At 43.5% G+C, this 21,070-nt stretch overlaps 1 protein-coding gene across 1 annotated transcript in view; it reads left to right on the top strand.

The window, feature by feature from the left end:
• FBXL2 (F-box and leucine rich repeat protein 2) overlaps positions 1 to 21,070 on the top strand; it is an 838,595-nt gene that overhangs the window by 396,952 nt on the left and 420,573 nt on the right. The window contains exons 6-7 of the mRNA XM_069613130.1: positions 15,215 to 15,283; positions 15,376 to 15,471. Of these exons, the coding sequence (XP_069469231.1) occupies positions 15,215 to 15,283; positions 15,376 to 15,471 (165 nt within the window). The remainder of the gene's footprint in view (positions 1 to 15,214; positions 15,284 to 15,375; positions 15,472 to 21,070) is intronic.

Genomic DNA, 21,070 nt, shown 5'->3' with positions numbered 1-21,070 from the left:
TTGTGTGGTACGGATGATTGCTTGATGCATGTAAAATACTGTTTACTGCTGTTGGTTTGGTGTACAAAGTGGTATGTAGAGTGTGGGTTTGATGTACAAATGAAGATCCAGAAAGTCTATTTCTGACTGTAGTTTATGGTTAATTGCAAATAATATGTGTTGTTGTGTTGTTGAGATGTTTATGATAGTCCATAAGTTCTTGTTTTGTGCCATTCCATATCATGATAATATCATTGATATACCTGCCCCAACTAAGAAGGCTGGGTGTTGCCATGCGTGTTGAGTCTCGTAATGTCCCGTATAGAGATTGGCGTATGATGGCGCAAATTTGGCACGCATGGCTGTGCCTTGGATTTGTTTAAAGAGTTGGTCACCAAAACAGAAAATATTGTTGGTTAAGGTAAAGTTGAGCATCTCGAGGATCATCTGGTTTTGGTCCTTTTGAGAAAATGATTGGTGGTAGAGATGCCTTTGTCATGTATTATGCTTGTGTACAGAGCTGCCACATCCAAGGTGACAAACCAATAATTGGACTCCCAATGGATGGATTATAATTGTTGAATAGTAAGGGTGGTGTCTTTAATGTATGAAGTTAGTCCAGCTGCTAGCGGTTGTAGATGGTGGTCTATGTATTCCGAAATTCTTTCTGTCAGGGAACCTATGATGTTAATGATACAATATCACCCAACCTATGTTGGTGCTCATTTATCAACCTCAGAACGATGAAAGGCTGAGTTGGTCTTGCCAGGATTCTAACCTGCAACCTGTAGTTCACACACACATTGGAGTAGCGACCGCTCAACCCACTGAGCTATCTTACCGGTTATAGCTATCTTATAGGCTATAGTAACATGGCCAATTACATGTCTGAATGTTCTCAGTCAGAAACAAATTATACTCTGTAGTGGATACCATTAAACTGGTAATTGAGATTTAACAGCAGGCCAGTTCATCTGCAGGTCTGGTGCAAAGCTGACCCCATGTTAAGCCTGCGTGGATCTACTTTTCAGGCTGCAGGGGTTGGCAAAATACATACTATTGGGAGGGTTCATGACTCTGTATTAAAGAATTTAGATTAGTGCAGAGAAAGCAGAGCACTCACACAGCATCCCGTACTATGGGCACTCGTTACCTCATCCATGAAAACAAACATCTTGAACTGCATGCCATGGAGATAGGAAAGATAGACACATTACAACAAAGCATTAATTGTGGCACAATGAAATCAAGGGCCACTTTATGTGCTATGGTTAAACATTTCTACACTGTACACAAGCTTTTAGGCACAAGGATTGTGTCAAGTGACCGAGGACACTGAGATGGAATGCCTTGTGATGATCGTACCAGAGACAACGGCAGAAAAAAACATGCTATAACTGCAACTTGCAAAAAGCAAAATACATAGTCCGAAATGGATGCCTATTCAACTCTAAATGTTTTTGGGAAGTTTTTGTCTGCATTGTGAATTTGAGGTGTTTAAGAACAGACTAAATCAGTGACTCATCCCCTGAAGTGTGCCTGAAATCAACCTTGAGTCTAGCAATTATTATATAGAATTCCAGAAAGACAAATTATTTGTTATTCCTATTCTTTCTTATTTAAGGTCACTGCTCAAAGTGTTAAACTTGTGGAAACCACTTTTTTTTATTTTTAGGCCTGAACAAGAGTGCTAGCCACTCCAGAAACAAAGAGCCACAAGGCGCTGGCCGCACCCCTAGAGCTTCCATTAAAGAAATTGTGAAAGCTGAAGGTCGCACTTTGCTTTTATGATTATTTTCAACGTTGACACTGTACATGAAACACATCAGATCACTGCTTACATAAATTGAACAAAATTGGTGAAGCAAAAATTGAAGTGACTTTTATGCAATTCAATTTCAACAGATTTTGCTTTGAAAAAAATCTGAAGCAGAAAGCATCTCCTTTACATATAACATGAGCTTGAGTGCAAACTTTAGTTGGAATTTCTTCTTTATTCATGTTTGGTTTCTCAACATCCGTGATTGGAGACATCTATGCTCCTTCACACCTTAGGGTTTCCCTCAACAGAAAGGCGTCTAATTTGTGATGCTCTTAACAGGGCCTGTATTCATTGAAGCAGGCATAGACACTCAGGTTAGAAAGGCTTTTGACTCCCTAGAAAATCAGGCACCTCTGCACCAGTTCCATGGAGATTCCCATCTGCAGGCTTGAAGGTTGTCCCACATTCTGTATCTTATGACTTCATACCTCTCCCTCTGTTCAGGGAACCTTGATGTCCAAATATTGAAGACTGAGGTACTGACACTTGCACCTTCATGAAGATCCTATAGATGTAATGCTTACTGCATAGACCTTCCACTAAGATGATTTATGCCTGTGGATGGTAAAGGTTTTCACAGTTGCTACCTTTCTAAGGGTGTGAACAATTGTTTTCCCCACAGCTATGTTTTGAGGTTTTTGGAGTTGTTTGGTGTTGACAGCAGTTATCAGCTAGTCAGCCGCTTTATATGTTTGGAAAGGGATTGTGATTAATGATTCGTAGTATAATGTTGCTTCTGAACGAATTGGTTAAATCCTTTCATCCAAAGCCATTTGTGTTCCATCTTGGGACTTGAAGTTGAAGGTTCTACGGAAATAGTTTTGGAGCCAATACTTTCTCACCCTCTGTGGCTTCTCATTATGAGGACTATCTTCTGGCTAGCTATCACTTCTGCACACTGTATGAGTGAGATACAGGTGCTTTATGTGGAGCCTCCATTCCTGGTACACACCATGTGAAGGGGACTTTGAGACTGATGCCCTTGTTCTTCCAAAAGTGGTTTCTATGTTTCAGCTCATTCAGAAGATACATGGTCTTGTGTTTTCTACCTGTTCCACATTCTTCAAAAGATGTATGGGAGGTCCATCTTCTTCATCAAAAGAGGATGCTCACCTTCTTTTTCGTTCTCCTAGGACATAGCGGTTTATTCTGTTTATTGGCCTTCGTAAAGACAAGCTCTTTACCAAGCAGATTGTCACGTGTATCAAAATTTTATTTGACAAAAGTTCCAGACGTCTTCACGTCTCCTTCCACCAATAGCTAAGTGGCTACTTCCCACTTGTGGTGTGGTGTCTTCTATCTTAGATATCTGTCATGCTGCCACTATGTCAACTCTGCATACGGTTGACTTGCATTACTGCTGTGTATCCTTGGCAGGGAAGGTTGCCCATTTTAAATGGTCTGTCTTGTAACAGTTTCTCAATTAGGAATACTGGTTCCTTGTAATTGATTGCCCACCATCCTGTGTTACAGTACAGCTGTGGAAGATTTTCAATAACAAACTAATGTCCTTTCAGAGGAACACAATCTTCCTCCCACAGCCTCCTCATTGACCCCCCACCCACTTCAAATGTAGTTGGAATATTGTCTATAGTGTGAAAGGCCCTTTACTGAGAACAATAGATTAAAATGGCTGTTCTCATGGATGCCATTTTGGGGATGAGGGGGTGCCAAGACTAACAGCTGCTACCTCTGGTGACCTCATCAGTAGCCCTTGTGATGGCTACTGATGGCAGAAGAAGAATGGGTGATCAGGGGAGATAAGTGTGGGCAGGGTTTAGAGAGGATAACCTGCCAAAAGCACCATAATGGTACTGAATCCGTGTGACTGCGCAAATGAGGTTGTGAACTAGGGGCAGTGCCTATGGAGATTAGGTCAAATAATCATTAACCGTCATTGGATGGCATTACTGTCGCCTTTTGAGGCTGAACTTGGCATACAATGGCAGCAACTGGATATGTGAGATTGCACATTTCATATGGTTACTAAACCATGCAAACAAGTCCTTAACTAGCAATCGATTACATTTAAGAGACATTAAAGCAGCACTTTGTATATGAGGACCACAGCTGCACGTGTTAGTCCGTGCCTTACATGTGATTATATAAGGTATAGGTATATGAATCATTTTCTGGGATTCTGTTGCCATACTGGGGCATTTAAGGCTGTGTTGGCCTACAAAGGCAGCCCCTGGACATGTAAGACTGTACCTTGCATACAGTGGTTATACCAGTGATAGGAAACATTAACTGGTATTGGTTGGCATTTCTGAGGAAGTCGAGGCTACCCTTGGCTTGTTGTGACAGCACCTGAATGTGTCAAGCTATATCTTCCATATTTTGCCTGTACTTGTCATATGAGGATTTGACGAACAAAATATGGCAGTGTCTGCATTCTTATATGCAGATAGCAAATGTTTTTCTTGTTATAGCCTTTATAGACTACACTTGCATATTACAACAGCGCCTGGTAATGTGGGGCTGTATTTCGAATATAATCACTGCACCTGGACTATGAGGGTATAACTGATGTAAGATAGCAGCAACTGACCACATGAAGTTATAGTGGCATGTGAAAGTAATGGCTGTGACCAAGTTGGTTCTGCTGTGTGTAGTCCTGTCATATCATGACTATACCCAAAGCATAATACTCTTTACAATACCAGGTTATGCTGCATTACCTGACACGGCAGCATTCAAGTTGCGAGAAACCTAAGGGAATTCTCACTACTGCTTCCCTTGGTTCCTCTGGGCAGGTGGCCAGGGAAAGGCCATCACTCTTGGATCCTGACCCTAGGGGTGGAAGGAGAAGCGAGGGAGGATCACCTGGATGGAGGGCCCTTTAGGAGTGGGAGTGAGATATACTCAGACGAGACACAGTTTTCCCCTGTCCCTTCCAAGAAGAACCCTCTATACCAAGGGCAGTAATGGGGTATTGTCAGACATGTTCCAATGGCCAAGAAAAGGGTATGAAAGGCCATCGACCCAAACGTGCCCGAAAGAGAAGGGAAAGGCTTAGATGTAACTTGGGCGTGACATGGTATTCCCCTTTCCCTACTGACAACCACCTTAACCCTCCCCCAAGCTTTGTAGGCTATTGTAAGCCAGTTCCCCTTAAATCTTCTCATATAACATTTGATAGTACTGAGACAAAAAAGATGCAACTAAGAGTGAAGGACATTATGATATATTTTATTTGTATCGTGCTCATACACAAGTGTTTCAGAGCGTGACGAGGCAAGGGAGGGGAACAAGGGAGGACAAAACAGCGATCTTACTAGGTCAAGTGACATTGAGAATGCGCAAGTGCAGGGGAGAAGGAAGGGGGAAAGTGAAGGGGAGAGAGGAGGTGTGGAAAGTGCTGGGCAAGGGATAAAAACAACAACAACTGGTAGCGCAGCCAGCGGGATGGCAAGTGTGAGGTTTAAAGCGCAGACAAGGGGTGTCTGGTAAGTGCAGATAAGGGGACTGTAGGGTTACAGCTACAGACCCAAGTGCAAGGGTTGCCAGGAGGCAGTGCAAGTGTGTGGCTGGGTGGGCAGGGACTTGGGCCCGAAATCAGAGGGTAACCAGGTGCACAGAGCCAAAGCAGATAGATCAGCAGGGGAGAGGAAGAGCGAAGGCAGAAGCAAAGAGGAAGGTCTTGTGGTGCTGCCGGAACCAGAGATGGTTCTCCACAAGTTTCAGAGTGGCAGGGAGGCTGTTCCAGAGGCAGGCCCTAGCGGAGGAAAGAGATCGACCACCAACTCGTTGCTTGGACAAGCGACTGACCCTGATGGAGTTGGAGGTGGAGGAGTGAGGAGCTCGAGAAGGAAGGTATTTACAAAGAGAGAGTTAAAGGTATTGCGGACCCAAGCCACAGAAGGCCTTGTGGACAATGCAGAGGGTCTTTCACTTGATCCTTGCAGCCACTGGGAGCCAATGATGAGATGTAATTGCTGGAGAGATACAATCCCTGGGCTTGAGGCCAAGGACAAGTCTTGCAGTCCTGTTCTGGATGAGTTGCAGAGGGCAGAGAGTAGAAGCAGGCAGATTTAGAAAGAGGCTGTTGCAGTAATACAGCCTAGCGAGTGTTAGGCAGAATTATATGCAGTACTATTTGGGAACACCACAAACAAGACTACAAGTGACAGTACAAATTCACCTTTGGTACAAGCCTGTACTACACAGTAAAAGTGGTATTGATGGCTGAGCAGCCAGACTTATCTCAAGAGCAAGTGAGCAGTATCAATAGTTACACCAAGGACAGCAATTACTATGATTCAAACAAACACTGACTCAAGGTTTTCCAAATAAAAGCATATACATTTATTTACACATCAGTTGTGTAACATTTCACTAAAGTAAAGCAGTTTAAAAATCACACTCTTAATACACCACACCACTCCCAGTAGGTTCCCGACAAGTTAAGCTCACAAATGAAGGGGGAGCAAAATGGCACTCCAGAAATTTAAAAGGGAGGGAAAGACAAAGTTAGGCAGAAATTGAACAGCACCAACAGGTAAGTAAACAGGGCAATCTAGAAAGAGGAACTACAGTGATGGAATCAAATCAAAAAGGCTTAGGGCCAAAGTCGATAGGACAAAAGTCTTTTGCTCAAGATCACACAGCTCAGGGTTGTTCGCGGTTAAGTTTTTGCCAAGAGTTCCGGACAAAGTTGGTCGGCAGAAAAGTTAGTTTAAAGAGTAGAGAAGGACAAGCCCTCGGATTGGAGAAAGATTTCACACACGTTCACTGCGGCTGAATGAAACTAACAACCAGATTTTCACAGTACCTTTGAATGGAGAAGAAGCTGTAGGTGAGGCGGGCGTTCCTGGCAGTTCCTGCAGGCTCACGGTTCCTGAAGCAACTGTCGGACTGACATGAAGTAGGAAGACTGGAGGGTCCTGCACTGCCCAGGGAAGAAACCAGCAGCAGAGCAAAGCAACAAATAAAAGGTGCGCTCCTTAAAACCCAAGCAGGGTCCGACCTTCCTGGCTATTCGGCCCACTGTAGCTCTGTACAGCAAATTCAACCAGAGGAGGGAGTCCTGGCTTGTAGTTTGGGCAAACTGGTTGGTCCCACCAGCTCAGGGGAAGAAGATTCCTGGAGGATCTTCTCTATCATTGGTGTTCGAGAATTCGGACCTGCAGCAGGGCTTCACCGGGCGGTTCAGTCGTGGTAGGGGTCCTCATTCATCAGCTCCTCGTCGGTTCCTTCATTCCAGTGGCGACTCTGCATTTCCGTACCCAGAGAACTGCTTTTTATGCAGTTTTCCCCCCATTAACACAGCCTGTCTGTCAATCACACAGCAGGGTGGCTGTCCCGTCGGGACAGTCACCACAGCCAATCAGTTCAGAGCACGACATGGGTCTCTAAGGAGACCCTGTGCAAGGAGTCCTAAACCCCTCCCTCAGATCCTGTCCCCCCCTGACATACAGGCGCCTAAGGAGGGCTTCTGCGTAGAAGCCCATGAAAATACGGTGAACAAAGGAACCAAACCTGGTTTGGCACGTAGAGTAAAACATGAGAAAGACATTTTCAAAAAGAAATGGCAAATAAACTCAGCTGGAACCGAAATAAACTATATATAAGGTCTAGCGGGTTTATGTTCGAGTATACCAAGATAGCCTAAATCAATACCAAGGTTATTTAAGATAACGCGGTAGGAAAAATAGGGTAGTTACCACTGCCACCAGCCAATTCTTGATGAAAGGGAGCGAAACAACGCTCCAAGAGGAGCAGACAAAAAGGGATAAGTATTAACCCTTTCCAGTACTCTATGTAAGATAGGGTGTACTGGGTCTGTGGATTTACAGAGGCTACTAAAGTTAATGACAACTTTATAGGTTCTGGGAGACAGTAGTCAGTCACAGAAAAATTGAGTCTGAGTTGGGAAGTCTAAAAGACATCCCTGTGTCACTGCACTGAAGGTGCCGTGTAACACACAGTAAAAAGATGATGCCTGTGGAGTAGGTGAGGCTCCGCAGTCTATGAACATACACAGCAAAACACATATAAGAGTGGGGAAAAAAGGCTCACACTCTTACCAGGTGAAAAAAAAATCCTAGAAATCCAGCAAAGCTGCTGAGGGACTCAGTAGGTAAGGGAAATTAGCCATTCTGGAGAATTCTCCCTAACAGCGAGAACCAGAGCTCTAGAGACAGTGAGCTTCTGTGGGGAAGGAGGGAAAAGGAAGAATACCTCTGAGGAAGTGCAGTTTGTAATTTGACTTCTTAGAGATGTCAGAGATGTGGGGAGAAAAGGAGAGTGTGGAGTTGAAGATGACCTAGAGGTTCTTTGCCTCACAGGTGGAAGCTGGAAGAAGGCCAAGGGAGGCCCGCCAGAGAGTGACAGGAAAGGAAGTTGCAGGTGTGCCGATCAAGAGAATCTCAGTCTTTCTTTCATTAAGACAGAGATCATTGGCGGCACACCACTCCTGGATTGCAGACAGTCTGAGATGAGAATGGTAGAAGAGGTGGCAGAGGGGAGCCTGAAAACAAGCTGAGTGTCATGAGTGTGAACAGAGGCAGCCATGGTAGCCCAGGAGGAAGAACCAGGACGCCGGCAGAAGTTCCAGTGTACTTGTCGGACCCGATGTAAGTGGGCTCTGTATCCCCCACAAGCCTGGAAGCCTCCAGACTAAAGCACGTGCAGGTGGGACTGAGAAGAAGCCCGGAATGGCAAGGACGCTGGTGTGAAGCAGGGAGCACACCGCAAACAAGCAGAGTTCACAACGGTACGTTTTTTCCTGACCTCCTACTTCAGGAGGTAAAAGGCAGTCACGGGAAACCACCGGGTGAGAGCAGAGCAGAGCAGACAGGCGAGTTTCAGAGAGGCACCCCTGCACCGAATGGGCCCCAAGTGCGTAACGGCCCAGAAGATAACATAATTTCCTGCATATTGAATACCGAACTGAATGAAAATTTGATATTTGAAAAGCCAATGCATACTGAATACTTAACTAAATGAAACTAAGCATTGTGATAAAACCAGCATAAGTTGATTATCGAATTAAATAACAATTTACCATTTAAAGCAAACAACTATAGATTGAATACTGAACTTAATTAAGCCACTTAAGAGAACATTGAACTCTGAGCTGAGAAGTGATTTTTAAAACATCTGAGGCACAATCAATCAATCAGTCCAAACCTGGACTATATTAAAGGCTAAGGGAAGCCAAACAGTGAACATTAAAATGCTGTGCGATAATGCTACAATTGGGCAAGGGGTGTGTAATACATGGTGACAGAGCCACAAGATGGCCAGGGAGAAGCCAGAGGAATACAAGAATATACCCTAAGCCAAGAGCCCAATAAAGGTAGTCAAGTGTCAGTGACTTGGTGCTAAGGAGCAAAGTACTGAGTAACCTGTAAGTGAAAGCTGAGGAGCCCAGGGTCCTGGTTGCATGACTTGTGATGGGTGGACTCCGTGGTCTCACAACTGCACCTAGACCAGAGAATCCTGAATGTTGAGAGACACAGTGAAACAAGCCAAATGAAACCACTGCAGGAGAGCTGGCGAGGCACGACAGAAAGAGTGTCAGGCTGACCCGGTGCTTGTTTAAGACTTCTAGAAAACGAAAGCAAGTATAATTAAAGACACTAAAGTCTTGGGGAATCCTGAGACTTAAGGAACAAAACTTGTTTTCTTGGATTTGGATTCTCAAGACCCTTCTTGTTTTGAACTGTGTTAATTGAAACTTGGGGAAGGGATACCCCAAGGACTGGTGTTGAACTATATCACCTTGAACTGGAGAAAGGTAAACTTTGAGCTTTTTCATGGAACTTTCTTGTGCTTGGGGAAGGGGAGATGTGTCACGACCCTTAACCCAGACCCCCACCCGCAAGTCCACTTGCTAGGAAGGACCAGGGCTCGGGGCTCCATTAAGGCCTTGAAGCCCTGGCAACCACTCCCAAGATTCTCTTGGGGCCTGTCCTGGGGCCTATGGCGCCAGGCTCTTGCACTCTGAAGAAAATGTGTAAGGGGACTACTTTATTCATTCAGGCCTGCAATCAACATGGGGGCACCCACATAGCTCGGTTACTAGGAACTAAACTATGCGGTATAGTGTTTTGGGTTTGGTGGCCTAGGGACTACTTTACCTAGATTACTTTGTTGAGGCTATTTAAACCACACCAGAACAAGAAGACACGCTTCGCGTTACTTTGCAGATTGCAACGTGACGCTTATCGTGTCCTGTGATCCCCACGAGCCTCGGAGAAGCGAACCTGCAGAGGAGACAAAAGGGACATCATTAGCAGCATCTTACCTGCAATCTCCATCCAATTATCCGCTCTCAGCTCCAGTGAACAGCTTCCTGTGGATTCCGCATTCCATTCGGACCGAAAGACCTTAAAGAGTAGAGGACAATATCAGACAAGGCATATTTGGCAGCGCTAAATCACAAACAGCACAAGAAGCTTACCTGGCTGGTCGCCTCCCGGCCGGCACCGCTCCAGAGATCCACACACGCTGGAGAAGCACAGCGACCTGTAAGGAAGGAAGAAAACAGGCTAGCAAAGGCAAGATAAGGCAGCGCTGCGCATAGCGCTTACTTACCGCATCACGCGCCATCATTTACCGGCGAGATCCAACTCAGCCAGTTTGCCACGCTGAAGCTCTGCACACCTAGGGGAGCAAAAAGACATTATTAAACAAAGAAAGGCATGCAAGGACAACAACGCCATATAGAACTGCTGCAATAAGACCTACCTGAAAGAAACCTAAGTGGGCACGCGCCAGTGAGGTTACTTGGCCGCACACGCCCACAGAAGACAATGCGCCCCTGCTAAGAAGGCAGGACGGAGAGCACGCCTAATTCCACAACAAGGTGAGGAGAAGGCTCAAGGGGCTGAAGTCACGCGGGGTGGTGGGAGGATACTTACCTCAGTCGGCCAGTCCTGAACACAGCCCTCCTGTATTTAAAGGCCGAATATCCTCCCTAGACAACATTTGAGAAAACTTGGAAGAAGGTACCAGCAATCAACCCGGGCTGAGTGGCGTTCCTGTGGATACCAGGTGAGCGTAACAGATGAACAGAAGCTGTGAGCTGGAAAAGGCTCAGCACTTTCAGTTAAACACTGTTTCTTTTGACTTTTACATCCCTACACATTGGTTAATTGTAGTTTTGAAGGCAAGGATAGGTTTTGGACATAGACAGACTTTTAAGTTGAACTCTTTGACTCAGACTTTCCTTTCCGTCAGGTGGGAAATCCCACCTCACGATAGGGCAAGTTAGGCTTTCAACCATTCTGACATTTAAGTTAATAAATATCTGTTGTTTGAACTTGAAGTCTGTTGTGTGTGTCGTACTTCAAGTGAAATGTTTTCTATATTTTATCTGGCACTCCATGTGATGGCATTACAGTCATAGTGCATGTGATGCCAATTCTTGTGATGTTTTAGGGCTACATGTAGGATTTGGGTTGTTTTATCCAAGTAGTAAGAATAGCGGCGGAATTTACCGTAGTCTATTTTGCCGCAATTCTACTTCGGTAAAACAACCCAAAACTGGATAAACAACCCAAATTCAACCACCTCCCCCCGCAACTTACCTTTTTGCTGGCCGCCCCCAAACTGCTTCTCCTATGTGTGGTGGTGTCAGTTCCGTTTCTCTAACGCGGGTTGGATCTGACGCCGCAGGGAACCTTTTTATTTTTTCCACTTTTTTTTTTTTGTTGGTGCCCCGCTTCCAATGTCAAGGAACAGGGGGATACCCCAATAAACCGAAAACCCATAATACCGAAAATGGGGACCAGGGGACACCCCCGCAATCCCTGCTCCTCATGTTTGGTATTTTGGGCTTCATATTAATTGTACTTGCTGAATTTGATCAAATTCTCCATAAAAGCATTTTTATTCGAACAATCTGGGTTTTTCCCTACAAGTAATGTGACCTTGCTTCCTGTGATTTAATTGAGTGTGCAATGTCACGTTTGCTGCCACCAGCATATCTGTAAATTGATGTCCTTGCTTTTTCTAGGCAACAAACCCCACTCGGGAAGTTAATCAGGCTTTAGTTCTATCGATCTGATTCTTCCCATGAAGGCAATCCATCCAAAAACCCACCAGGCACATCTCTTAGCAATCATACATACAGCAACCCAGACACGTGTTTCTGACTTGATGGGCAGCATCAGTGTTCTACTTCCAAATTACCCTACTCGCTCATGGTGTACTCCCTTATGGTGAAACCCCAATTGTTTCAAAATGAGGCAACAATGTGAGAGCTCCTCTACTTCGAATGCTCAAAAAGTTTACAAGAACCTGTTCTGTGGTCTGTAAGGATGACCTCAATCATGGTTCATTACTGTGCCATGTCAGAGGACCATTTTCAGTTGCATAATAGTAGTTTTGGCTTTGTTACAGTTGCATTCTGTGATGAATCCTACGGATCCCTCATTAAAACCCTGCCTTAAGTCTCCTCTAAAGTAGTCAGGCAAAGGCAGATGCTTCCTGACCTTGGGGGTGATGTACTGCGGGAGGAACACCTGGGAGGAGACCAGGCCCAAGGGTGGTGAGGAGATCCTGTGGTATGAAATGCAGTATTTGTCCTTTGTTGCCAAAACAGGTAATGGCTTATTGTCATTATGATGCATTTAATAACAGAAAGGCTAATCAAGTTACTTCAGGATAAAAATCCTTGTTACCCCCAAAGATGTAATGGAAAGGAATTTAGAAATTTTGCCTTAAATAAACTGTCTTCCTCTATAACAAAAACGTCTAATGGTTCATCCTTAAAGGACTCTAAAGGAAATAAATGTACTCTTAAAATCAAGAAATGACTTAAAAGAACTAATTTTGTTGGTGAGGACTACACGCCCCATAATCCCATAAATACTGGGACGAAGAAGAGGACTGAAGAGTCATGCTGTAGTAGTAGTCAGGCAATTATGCCCAATAGCCCACACCTGAAGGAACCTGAGAGGCATAAAAGGTCCCCTCAGGTGCAGCCAAGAGAGGGGAGCTGGAACTGTGGCTTGAGTGTATGCAGTAGTAGCAGAAGCAGAAGGAAGAAGGCACAGTGTTGGCAATCCAGACAGAAGTGAGAGAACCAAAGAGACATCAGGACTCAGATGCAGCAGACTTCAGTTGCTTGTCATGTGAGCGCCTTGTTCCCCCAAACTCTGGTGTGCAGAGGCTGTGCAGCTGAAGGCTGCCTTTCTCCATGTGAGCCTAATTGCGTGTTGAGCAGCTGTTGTGAAGCTGTGGGTCTCAGGAGTCAGAGGGGCTCTGTAACTGACTGGTTGGACTGGAGACACCTTCAGCGAGGAAGGGTGTGGGTCTCAAGTGAAGCCAGAAGTCGTAGAATTTGTGCAATGCATGAAGGACGGAAAACTGAAGCCTGCAAGTTACACCTGACGTTCTGATTCCTTGTGCGAGCAATGCCAGCAACAGTATCCAGCTTAATAATTACAGCGTAAGAGTAGAAGCGAGGTGAAGTTGTTCGTTTTACCACTTGGGTGTGATCGAGTATTTGTATTTCACTTGCGTGAAGAGCAAACGATATGAATGGCAATTGTTGAACCTTTAAACTTTGTAAAACCTATGAAATCGTAGTTGCACGTGCCTAATTACGATTCTCAAAGGAAGAGTGAACTCTGAATCATTATTCACACAGGCAACAATTGCGTATAAAGAGATGTCACATGTTTAAATATTGTATTTTAAAGTTGGAGAGAGCAAGCATTGCCCAAGCCAAGTGTATTACCCTATTGAGACTGAAACCAGCATTTCTCACTGCCAGAGAACAGTCTAAACAATACAGTAAGCCCAATAGAACTTCAGCATTGCCTAAAATACAAGTGTGAAAGCATTACCTGAAGCCAAGAGAGTGACAGCAAGGCTTTTGGGTAATTATTTTGGCTAACATTTGGCAGAGAGAGGAAGGCAAAGTTGGGAAGGGAAACTTACTCCTTAAAAATATTATCTGAAGTTGATACAACCTATATTGCTAAAGACTGTAGACGAAAGAGAGAAGTGTGTCCTAAAGGCAATCCTACGTTCTTGTTGTAGAAGGCAGACAAGAAAGACAAAGAGGCTGCCCCTCTGTTCTGAGGAAGAGTGCCTTGTCTACTTGAAGGAGTTGAATTGACCGAAAGTGAATCTGGTTCTACCTGAAACTGTTACAAATTACAAAATACTGAAGTTGTGATGGTACGTGGTTGCAGGCAGACAAGAGAGGCAGTGAGGCTGCCCCTTTTGAAAATAGATATTCAGAGGAAGAGTGCCTTGCCTATTTGGATGTGTTGAAGTACCTGAAAGTGAATCTTGTCATAATCTGTTTAAAGTCACAAAGTACTGAAGCTGTGGTGGTATATCTGGCTGTCTGTAGAGGTGAGACTTCAGTGGCACAGATGAAGTAGAATACTATGAGCTAAAGGAGTATGCCTTCATGGTAAAACTCTAGTAGAAGTTGAGGTTTTTGAAGTAGAGGTAGCAGATCAGTGCTGTGAAGTCATCCTGAAAAAGATACCTATTGTGACTCATTATCTTATAAAGAGAGACCTAAAAACTGTTAACCAAGAACTGTGTTTCACTAAAATTTGCAGAGTTTGCATTTCCTTTAAAGTATGATAATTCTACTTGGATAACTGGAAGTGGTGGCAAAGCATTGTGGCTGGGAATAACATTGGTGCTATTTTGAGGAAGTGGAAATTCCCTGTTTCACCAAGAATAAGAGCTTTGCTGTTGTTGGAACTTTTGGTTAACAAAACTTTACATTGGCATTGAAACATCAAGAACTGAATTGAAACTATATTACCTACAGGAATTTTCTTGTTTCTTTTTGTGGAACATTGGAGCTGAATTTACATTGATTCCAGTTGAAAGGAGTTAACCAAGGTTTTAAGAGGTTATCAAGAAACTGTGAATGTCATTGATGATGTTATTTGAATTGCCATATATTTTCTCTGTGTATTTGATGTTTAGGTGTGAGGGCCAGACATCCTGTGATAGTGTTTCCCTTTAGTTTTGTTAGGCACGGAAATCCTCATCAGAGTAGGGAAAGTGAGGCATTTGATAACATTTATAATTTAATAAAATTGCATATTTTGAACAATCATCCAAAAGTGGTCCGCCTCGCATTGCTGACCCCTGACAATAAACAACAAGATTACATCAGCAAAGGAACTGGTTATTTTCTAAGATCGAAGAAATTACATTTCTGAAAAACTGTTCACATGTGTTTATAATGTATTTAAAATATTTTAACACATCTTACTATATAACCGTAATCTGTACATTCATTTCCAACTTTGTGCAATACTGCACACATATTTTGACAAATTATGTTGCTGAAAACTCAAATAGAATCCTCAGTCTGCAATTATATGTTCTTGCTCATGCATACACTGGCATACATATAAAGTATGCGTAACAAAAATAAAACATTTTAATGTGTTCAATATGTTGTTTTGACTCCCGTAGGACATTTTCACAGAACTGTAAAAACATTGAATATCTAAATCTGAATGGATGTACAAAAATTACAGACAGGTAAGGGGAAGTATTACTTCTTCCTAATTAATACTAGTTTTGTATACTTGGAAGTGGTTGGAAATATTTCTAATATGTTTTTGGTTTCATAGCACCTGCACAAGTCTTAGCAAATTTTGTTCCAAGTTGAAACTGCTGGATCTAACATCATGTGTCTTGATCACAAATTATTCTCTAAAGGCTTTGAGGTGAGGCTATTCATTATTCTAATTTTATTTCCTATGGCTAACTTTATATGAGATCCTAATATTATTTATGTATAAAACATCTAACACAGATTGTCATACTAGCAAAATGTCCGATAGATGGTTGAAGGATAAAAAAAATGTCATAACTTAGGAATAGAACAGTGCTATTTTCTCATAGAAATTAATTTGAAAAAGGTGCAAATTGTGGTAAATTATTGGGCACAATACACAGATGTTTTAGGACTGTGCTTGTTTTAGTGATTGGAGAATTCACCACAAGCTATGGCAAGTTATTAAAGACAAGGCTATTTTCTGGTTAAAATCTAAATAACACCACCTTACAACTGTGTATTGAAGTACTTTTATTGATTTAAAACGAAAAAAAGCACAATCCTCACATTTTTTGCCTCAATGAGGAGTCAGGAATTTATTTGCCTGCGGATAGAGGCATTTTGGTTTCGGTAAGAAATGACTATTAAAACGGGGGGGGTGGATATGTTTCGCACATACAAAGCTATGCAGGCATCACTCACCAAGTCAAGTATATTCTTTCCATAAATGGGATATTCATTCCAAAATGCACAGCTGGAAACTGATCTGCTCTGACTACTTTTCATATTCAGTCAAAGGAAATAGTCTTTGGGCAGGGCTATTTTATACATAGCTTAATCAACCCAAGACAGCCAGTTCTGCAGACAATTGTGTTTGATTTAACAATTTGTATACAGAAAGGAATACCCTTGATATATGTGTATTCTTTCCATCCAGCATTGTTTAAGTATCCATAATTGGCAGGTCGGTTGATCCACCTCTTGCTTACTGTTGTGCCACCTCCACTATGGTTCACATTATACGATTCTTATTGTGTCCCTTTTCTATAAAATGAGGAACTAAAAAGTCTTGCAAAACCTGAATGCAAATCCTCCAACGATGTTCACTGATCCATATCATTATAGCACTGGTGTGGGGTGGGCAGTGATGTCTACATAGATAAGTTCACATAGGCATTAGTTATGTGGATGACTTTTGTTGTGCAGCATTTTGTATTTTTGCTTAGTTTCCAAGGAAAGCTTTTATGAACAAATCTGTCTGTGTTTCTGGTGAATTTACATGCATTAAAATTTCGATAAGGATAATGTCCAATCACATATCCAGTTGGCTGCAATGGTCTTCAGGATTATTTATTTCTAGTGTAAAGAATGTACTGATTTCTGAAGCTCTACCACAGGGGCCTGCAACTTGTGGCTCCCCAGATGTTTTGGACTAAGATCACTCAGCACTGACTATGCTTGCTAGTGATCATGGGAGTTGTAGTACAAAACATCTGGAGTGCCAAAGGTTGCAGACCCCTGCTCCACCCTATTTATAGGCAAACATGGTGCCACAGGATCCTGATTGTCAATGGTTAATATTAGTTCATTTTGTAAGGTACGTTTTCGAATGGGCGTAGAGAATCTTGAAAAACTGACAACACAGATACATTTTTCCATGTCCTCCCTACTTCCTCAATGTCTAAAGGAAAGATTCATGGTTCTTGAACAATGCTACTTTACGGGCATAATTGACAAGTCTCCAAGGATAGCCTGAAGTCAAGTCTTTCTTTCATTTTGTTAGTCCAGACGAAATGACTTACATGTCATAACTGAGTTATATTATATGCATGGGTTTTCCTTTGAGTTGATAGTATTGAGAATTCTCTTGTATATAGTGTGATCACTCTTAGTTACAAAATGCACATATTTGTGCATGGAAAAATTGCATCTGCAGTTATATGTTCTGTCTATAACAGGGAGTCAAACATCAAGCCACCGCAGTCCCTTCATCAGACCTTCCACCTGGACAGTGCAATTCCAGGTCAATTTGTTCTGTCAACAAAGAAAAGAAAAGACTCCTCTGCAGCATTTCGTTCAAGAAAGATGCTGTGACCACTACCTGGTTTTCTGCTGGACGTTCTAGGAGCACCACCGGACTAAAAGTAAAATAAGTGTAAATGGAGAGGATAATGAAGCAAGGGAAACTATGCAGTGACGAGGGAAAATGTAAAGGACCCAACAACTAACAACATATGCAGTCCCCTTACGTTTAAACTGCTCCTTTCTTTTGAGCACAACCCGAATTATATTTGTTTCTGCAAACATTTTCTGCAAACACTCCTTAAGAATCTGACGCCATTTATGAAGAGAGAAGCAATTATATTGGCCTCAGCAAGATGTACAAAAAGCCCTAAAAACACAATCATTGCACATCTAAAACCTGTTCAATATCTGAATCTACATTAATTATTTGAACAACTTGCTCATGTTCAGTCAGGAGCATAGTGCAACATTGCTGGTGCAGCGTCATTTGCACCCGTCTTTCATAAAACTGTTTAAAAAGTGTCGTAAGTCAGAATCAGGAGACTGACAAGATGGCATTTTGTTTTAATGGTTCTTTTTTCTAACCATCAAACCCTAATAAGTTCATGATTTTCCCAGTCTTACTCCAAAGGAAATAAAAAGGATTCTAAAAGAGTGCTCTTTGGAATCTCCTAAAATATCGAAAGTCTGCCATCCAGAAACCTGTTCTGTACCTATCTCAATTAATAAATAGTGCCAAACTTTGACAAAGGTAGTACAATAAGGGTCTTTGCCTAAGCAAAGGAGTTGGTGGCTGGTTTCTGACCCCACTGTTAACGTCTCTTTATCAGAAAATATTGGTTTTGGGCCCTGATGCCCAGTTAAAAAAAATAAAGATACCAAATGTCTCTTCCACCTTCACTTCCTCGAGTTGCGTATCAGTCTGTGGTTTGTCTCTTTTCCCTTGTAATACCAGGGACTTTGTCTCTTCTGGTTTCGGGTTTTCCTTCACTCTTGCGATCTCTCTAGTTCATAAATTCATACTAAGCACTCTTCTTGGACTCTCCACCAAGGACTCTTGCATTGCATCTCCAAACTAGTTCTGTCCTGGGTTTAACCCAGTCCTGGGATCTCCGGTTCCTCTTACCCCTGGGGTCTGGTATCTGTTACCCTGCCTTGGGGTCTGGTCTCTGTTACCCTTCCTTGGGATCTGCTCTGGCTTCTCTGCCCTCCTCCCTGTTCCCTGGAGTGACAGCATACTTTCTGTCTTAATACGGTTCTCCTGTGGACAGACTTTCACATAGGTTGACACAGCTTCTTTGTTCGCAGTTTCAGTTCCTTCTCTGTGTTTTGCATTTAATGGATCTAGCGCTCCCTTCCCGCTCTCCGTCCACAGGGTTTCAGCGTCGGTTCCTTGTTCTGCCGCTCATTCTCCACTCAAACGATTCCCACAACTATGCCCATATCCTGTGCCGTGCTTCTCCAGTTCGTTTCTCGGCATAGCCACTCAGTGTTCTGCAGGCTTGGCCGCCACTGCAACCGACACTCAAGGCGGGCGCTCGCTTCTTCCTGCCATACCTCCCAGTAGGAGGTCTCTCTCTCTCTCTGCAGCTCCTCTGGACCTTCCACCGCTGTACTAGCACTGATTTGTTATTTATCTTTCACACAGCACGGGGGTGAATTATATCGCGTTTTGCAGACAGTGCCTGAGAATGGTCAGACACCATACTACTCGGGGCTGTCCAAGTGTCTGCTGCTTTTCGGATGAAGCAATTCTTAGGATTTTAATGGGTGTTCTCCGTCTGGCAGGTGCAGATATGTTTTAAAATTCTGGAGGGTAGACACTTTCTTCTCCAGTGGATTCCTCTTTTTCAAATTTACATTTAATACAATTGCAGAATTATCTTGGGCCCTTAGTGTTCAATAGTCAAGTTCGGAAGACCAATGCCTGTGCTTGATCCATACGCACTAGGTCAGGTCTTCCAATAGCTGACCGGTTTCTGTGGTAAGAAGTATTGACACCACATTCCTCAGGGCTTATTGGAGGCAGCTATGTAGGTGCCTCCTGAGTTACAATAGCAGCGTGATCTGCATAGTTCAATAGCCTCTCCCTGTAAGGATGACAGGAGGGGTAGGGGGGAGAAAAACAAGAGGGAGAGGGCATATTAATGAATAAAAAGGTACCCGCCTTTCTGTTTTTAACTTGTGGTTACTATTAAACACACTGCACATGATTGATATAAAGTAAATGGAAAGGCTCTTACCCTATCCATGTAGCTGGTAGATCTGTCCACGGGAGGGTGAGGCAGCCTGAGACCTACGGGCCAAACATATTTGTCAATATCAGCATAAAGTGCGTTCACTCGCATTTGTAGGCATAGGCATGATGCATATTGGCATCCTGACATCTTATTGAAAGTACTTCATTAACCAAGATTGCGAGTAATTTGCCGTGGAGAGATGGCCATACACTAACGTGCCATCTCTAACAGCAAATATACCAAAAAGACGGGTCCTGAACGTGCGGGCCCGTCTGTGTCTTTATTCAAAATATGCGCAAGTCGGTCTCCCCTTTAATCGGGGAAAACCGGCTACGCGCTCCGGCAGATGTCTGCGGATAAGGGCTTACCTCTTGTTTGCATCCGAAAGTGGTCTGGCGGGCCGCGCACGAGCTGTTCTATGCGTCGCGGCCCACCGGACCTCTTTGTTTATAGTTTCCATGGCGCCGCTGCACGATGCGCGCGCGGCGAGCAATGGCCGACCTCGGATGTCCCATGGGCGGCCATTTTAGAGTCATTCAAGCTCCTGCATCATTATGGCAGGCGCGTTACTACTGGGTTGCCATTTTTTGTCTACTGTTGGCATGGTGGCGAGCATAATGACCCACTGTCTGGTCTGAGATAGGATCGATAAAGACATTGAAAATCCAAATATAGTTACGAGGTGCGGATCGTGTAGATGGTGTATAGTTGTTACATGGGATACCCATCTTCTAATGTACATGACCAAATAACTCGGGTCTGTCTGCAAAGTCACACTTCACCTATGGGTAACCATTTCTCTGAGTTGTCTAATTGATTCTGTTGGGTCAGCCCCTAGTCGTTTATAGCTGGAGGTATCCTGTAAGAGTGTTTGGAGGTCATTACGACCTTGGTGCTAAGTGCACCAACTTTACCACCAAGGTGAGTGGGGCGGTAAATCCCCATTTCCCATTTTCCCTTCCCCATTCCCATTTTTGCCCCATAGGGCATAATGGGAGTGGGGAAGGCGCTAATTACGCCGCCGTAAATTACGGCGGCGTAATTAGCACCATGGCGGGTTAGCGCCATGGATTTTAACGCCTGCTAAAAGCAGGCGTTAAAATCAGAATCAGGCGTTAAGGGTTAACGGTGGCGTTAACCCTTAACGCCTGAGTTGTAATGAGGGCATTTGTACTATTAGATCATATGCCACAGTATCCATTATAACCGTTGCTCCGCCTTTATCTGCTGGTTTGATGGTAATAAGTTCATTGGATGCTAGTGACTGAAGTGAGAAATTTTTATAGCCGGGGATAAGTTCTGCTTCCAGTTTCTCGAGCTGTTTAAGCAGCGCCTTTTCAAATGTAATTGACTCAGGTGAAATGCCATTAGGGAGGGGCTCGAAGGTAGACTTTCCCTTCAGGTTGGTCGCACTTTTTTCTCTGGTGGTGGTAGTTATTGAGCCAAAGTACTGTTTCAAACGTATTTTCCTGACTAGTTGTGCCATTTCTATGCGAGTCTGGA

The sequence above is a fragment of the Ambystoma mexicanum genome, chromosome 5p (genome assembly GCF_040938575.1).
Source record: "Ambystoma mexicanum isolate Mex_15411 chromosome 5p, UKY_AmexF1_1, whole genome shotgun sequence".
In the NCBI taxonomy this organism is placed as follows: domain Eukaryota; kingdom Metazoa; phylum Chordata; class Amphibia; order Caudata; family Ambystomatidae; genus Ambystoma; species Ambystoma mexicanum.
Note: the sequence above shows the minus strand (reverse complement) of the source record. Positions and strands in the feature narration are given on the sequence as shown.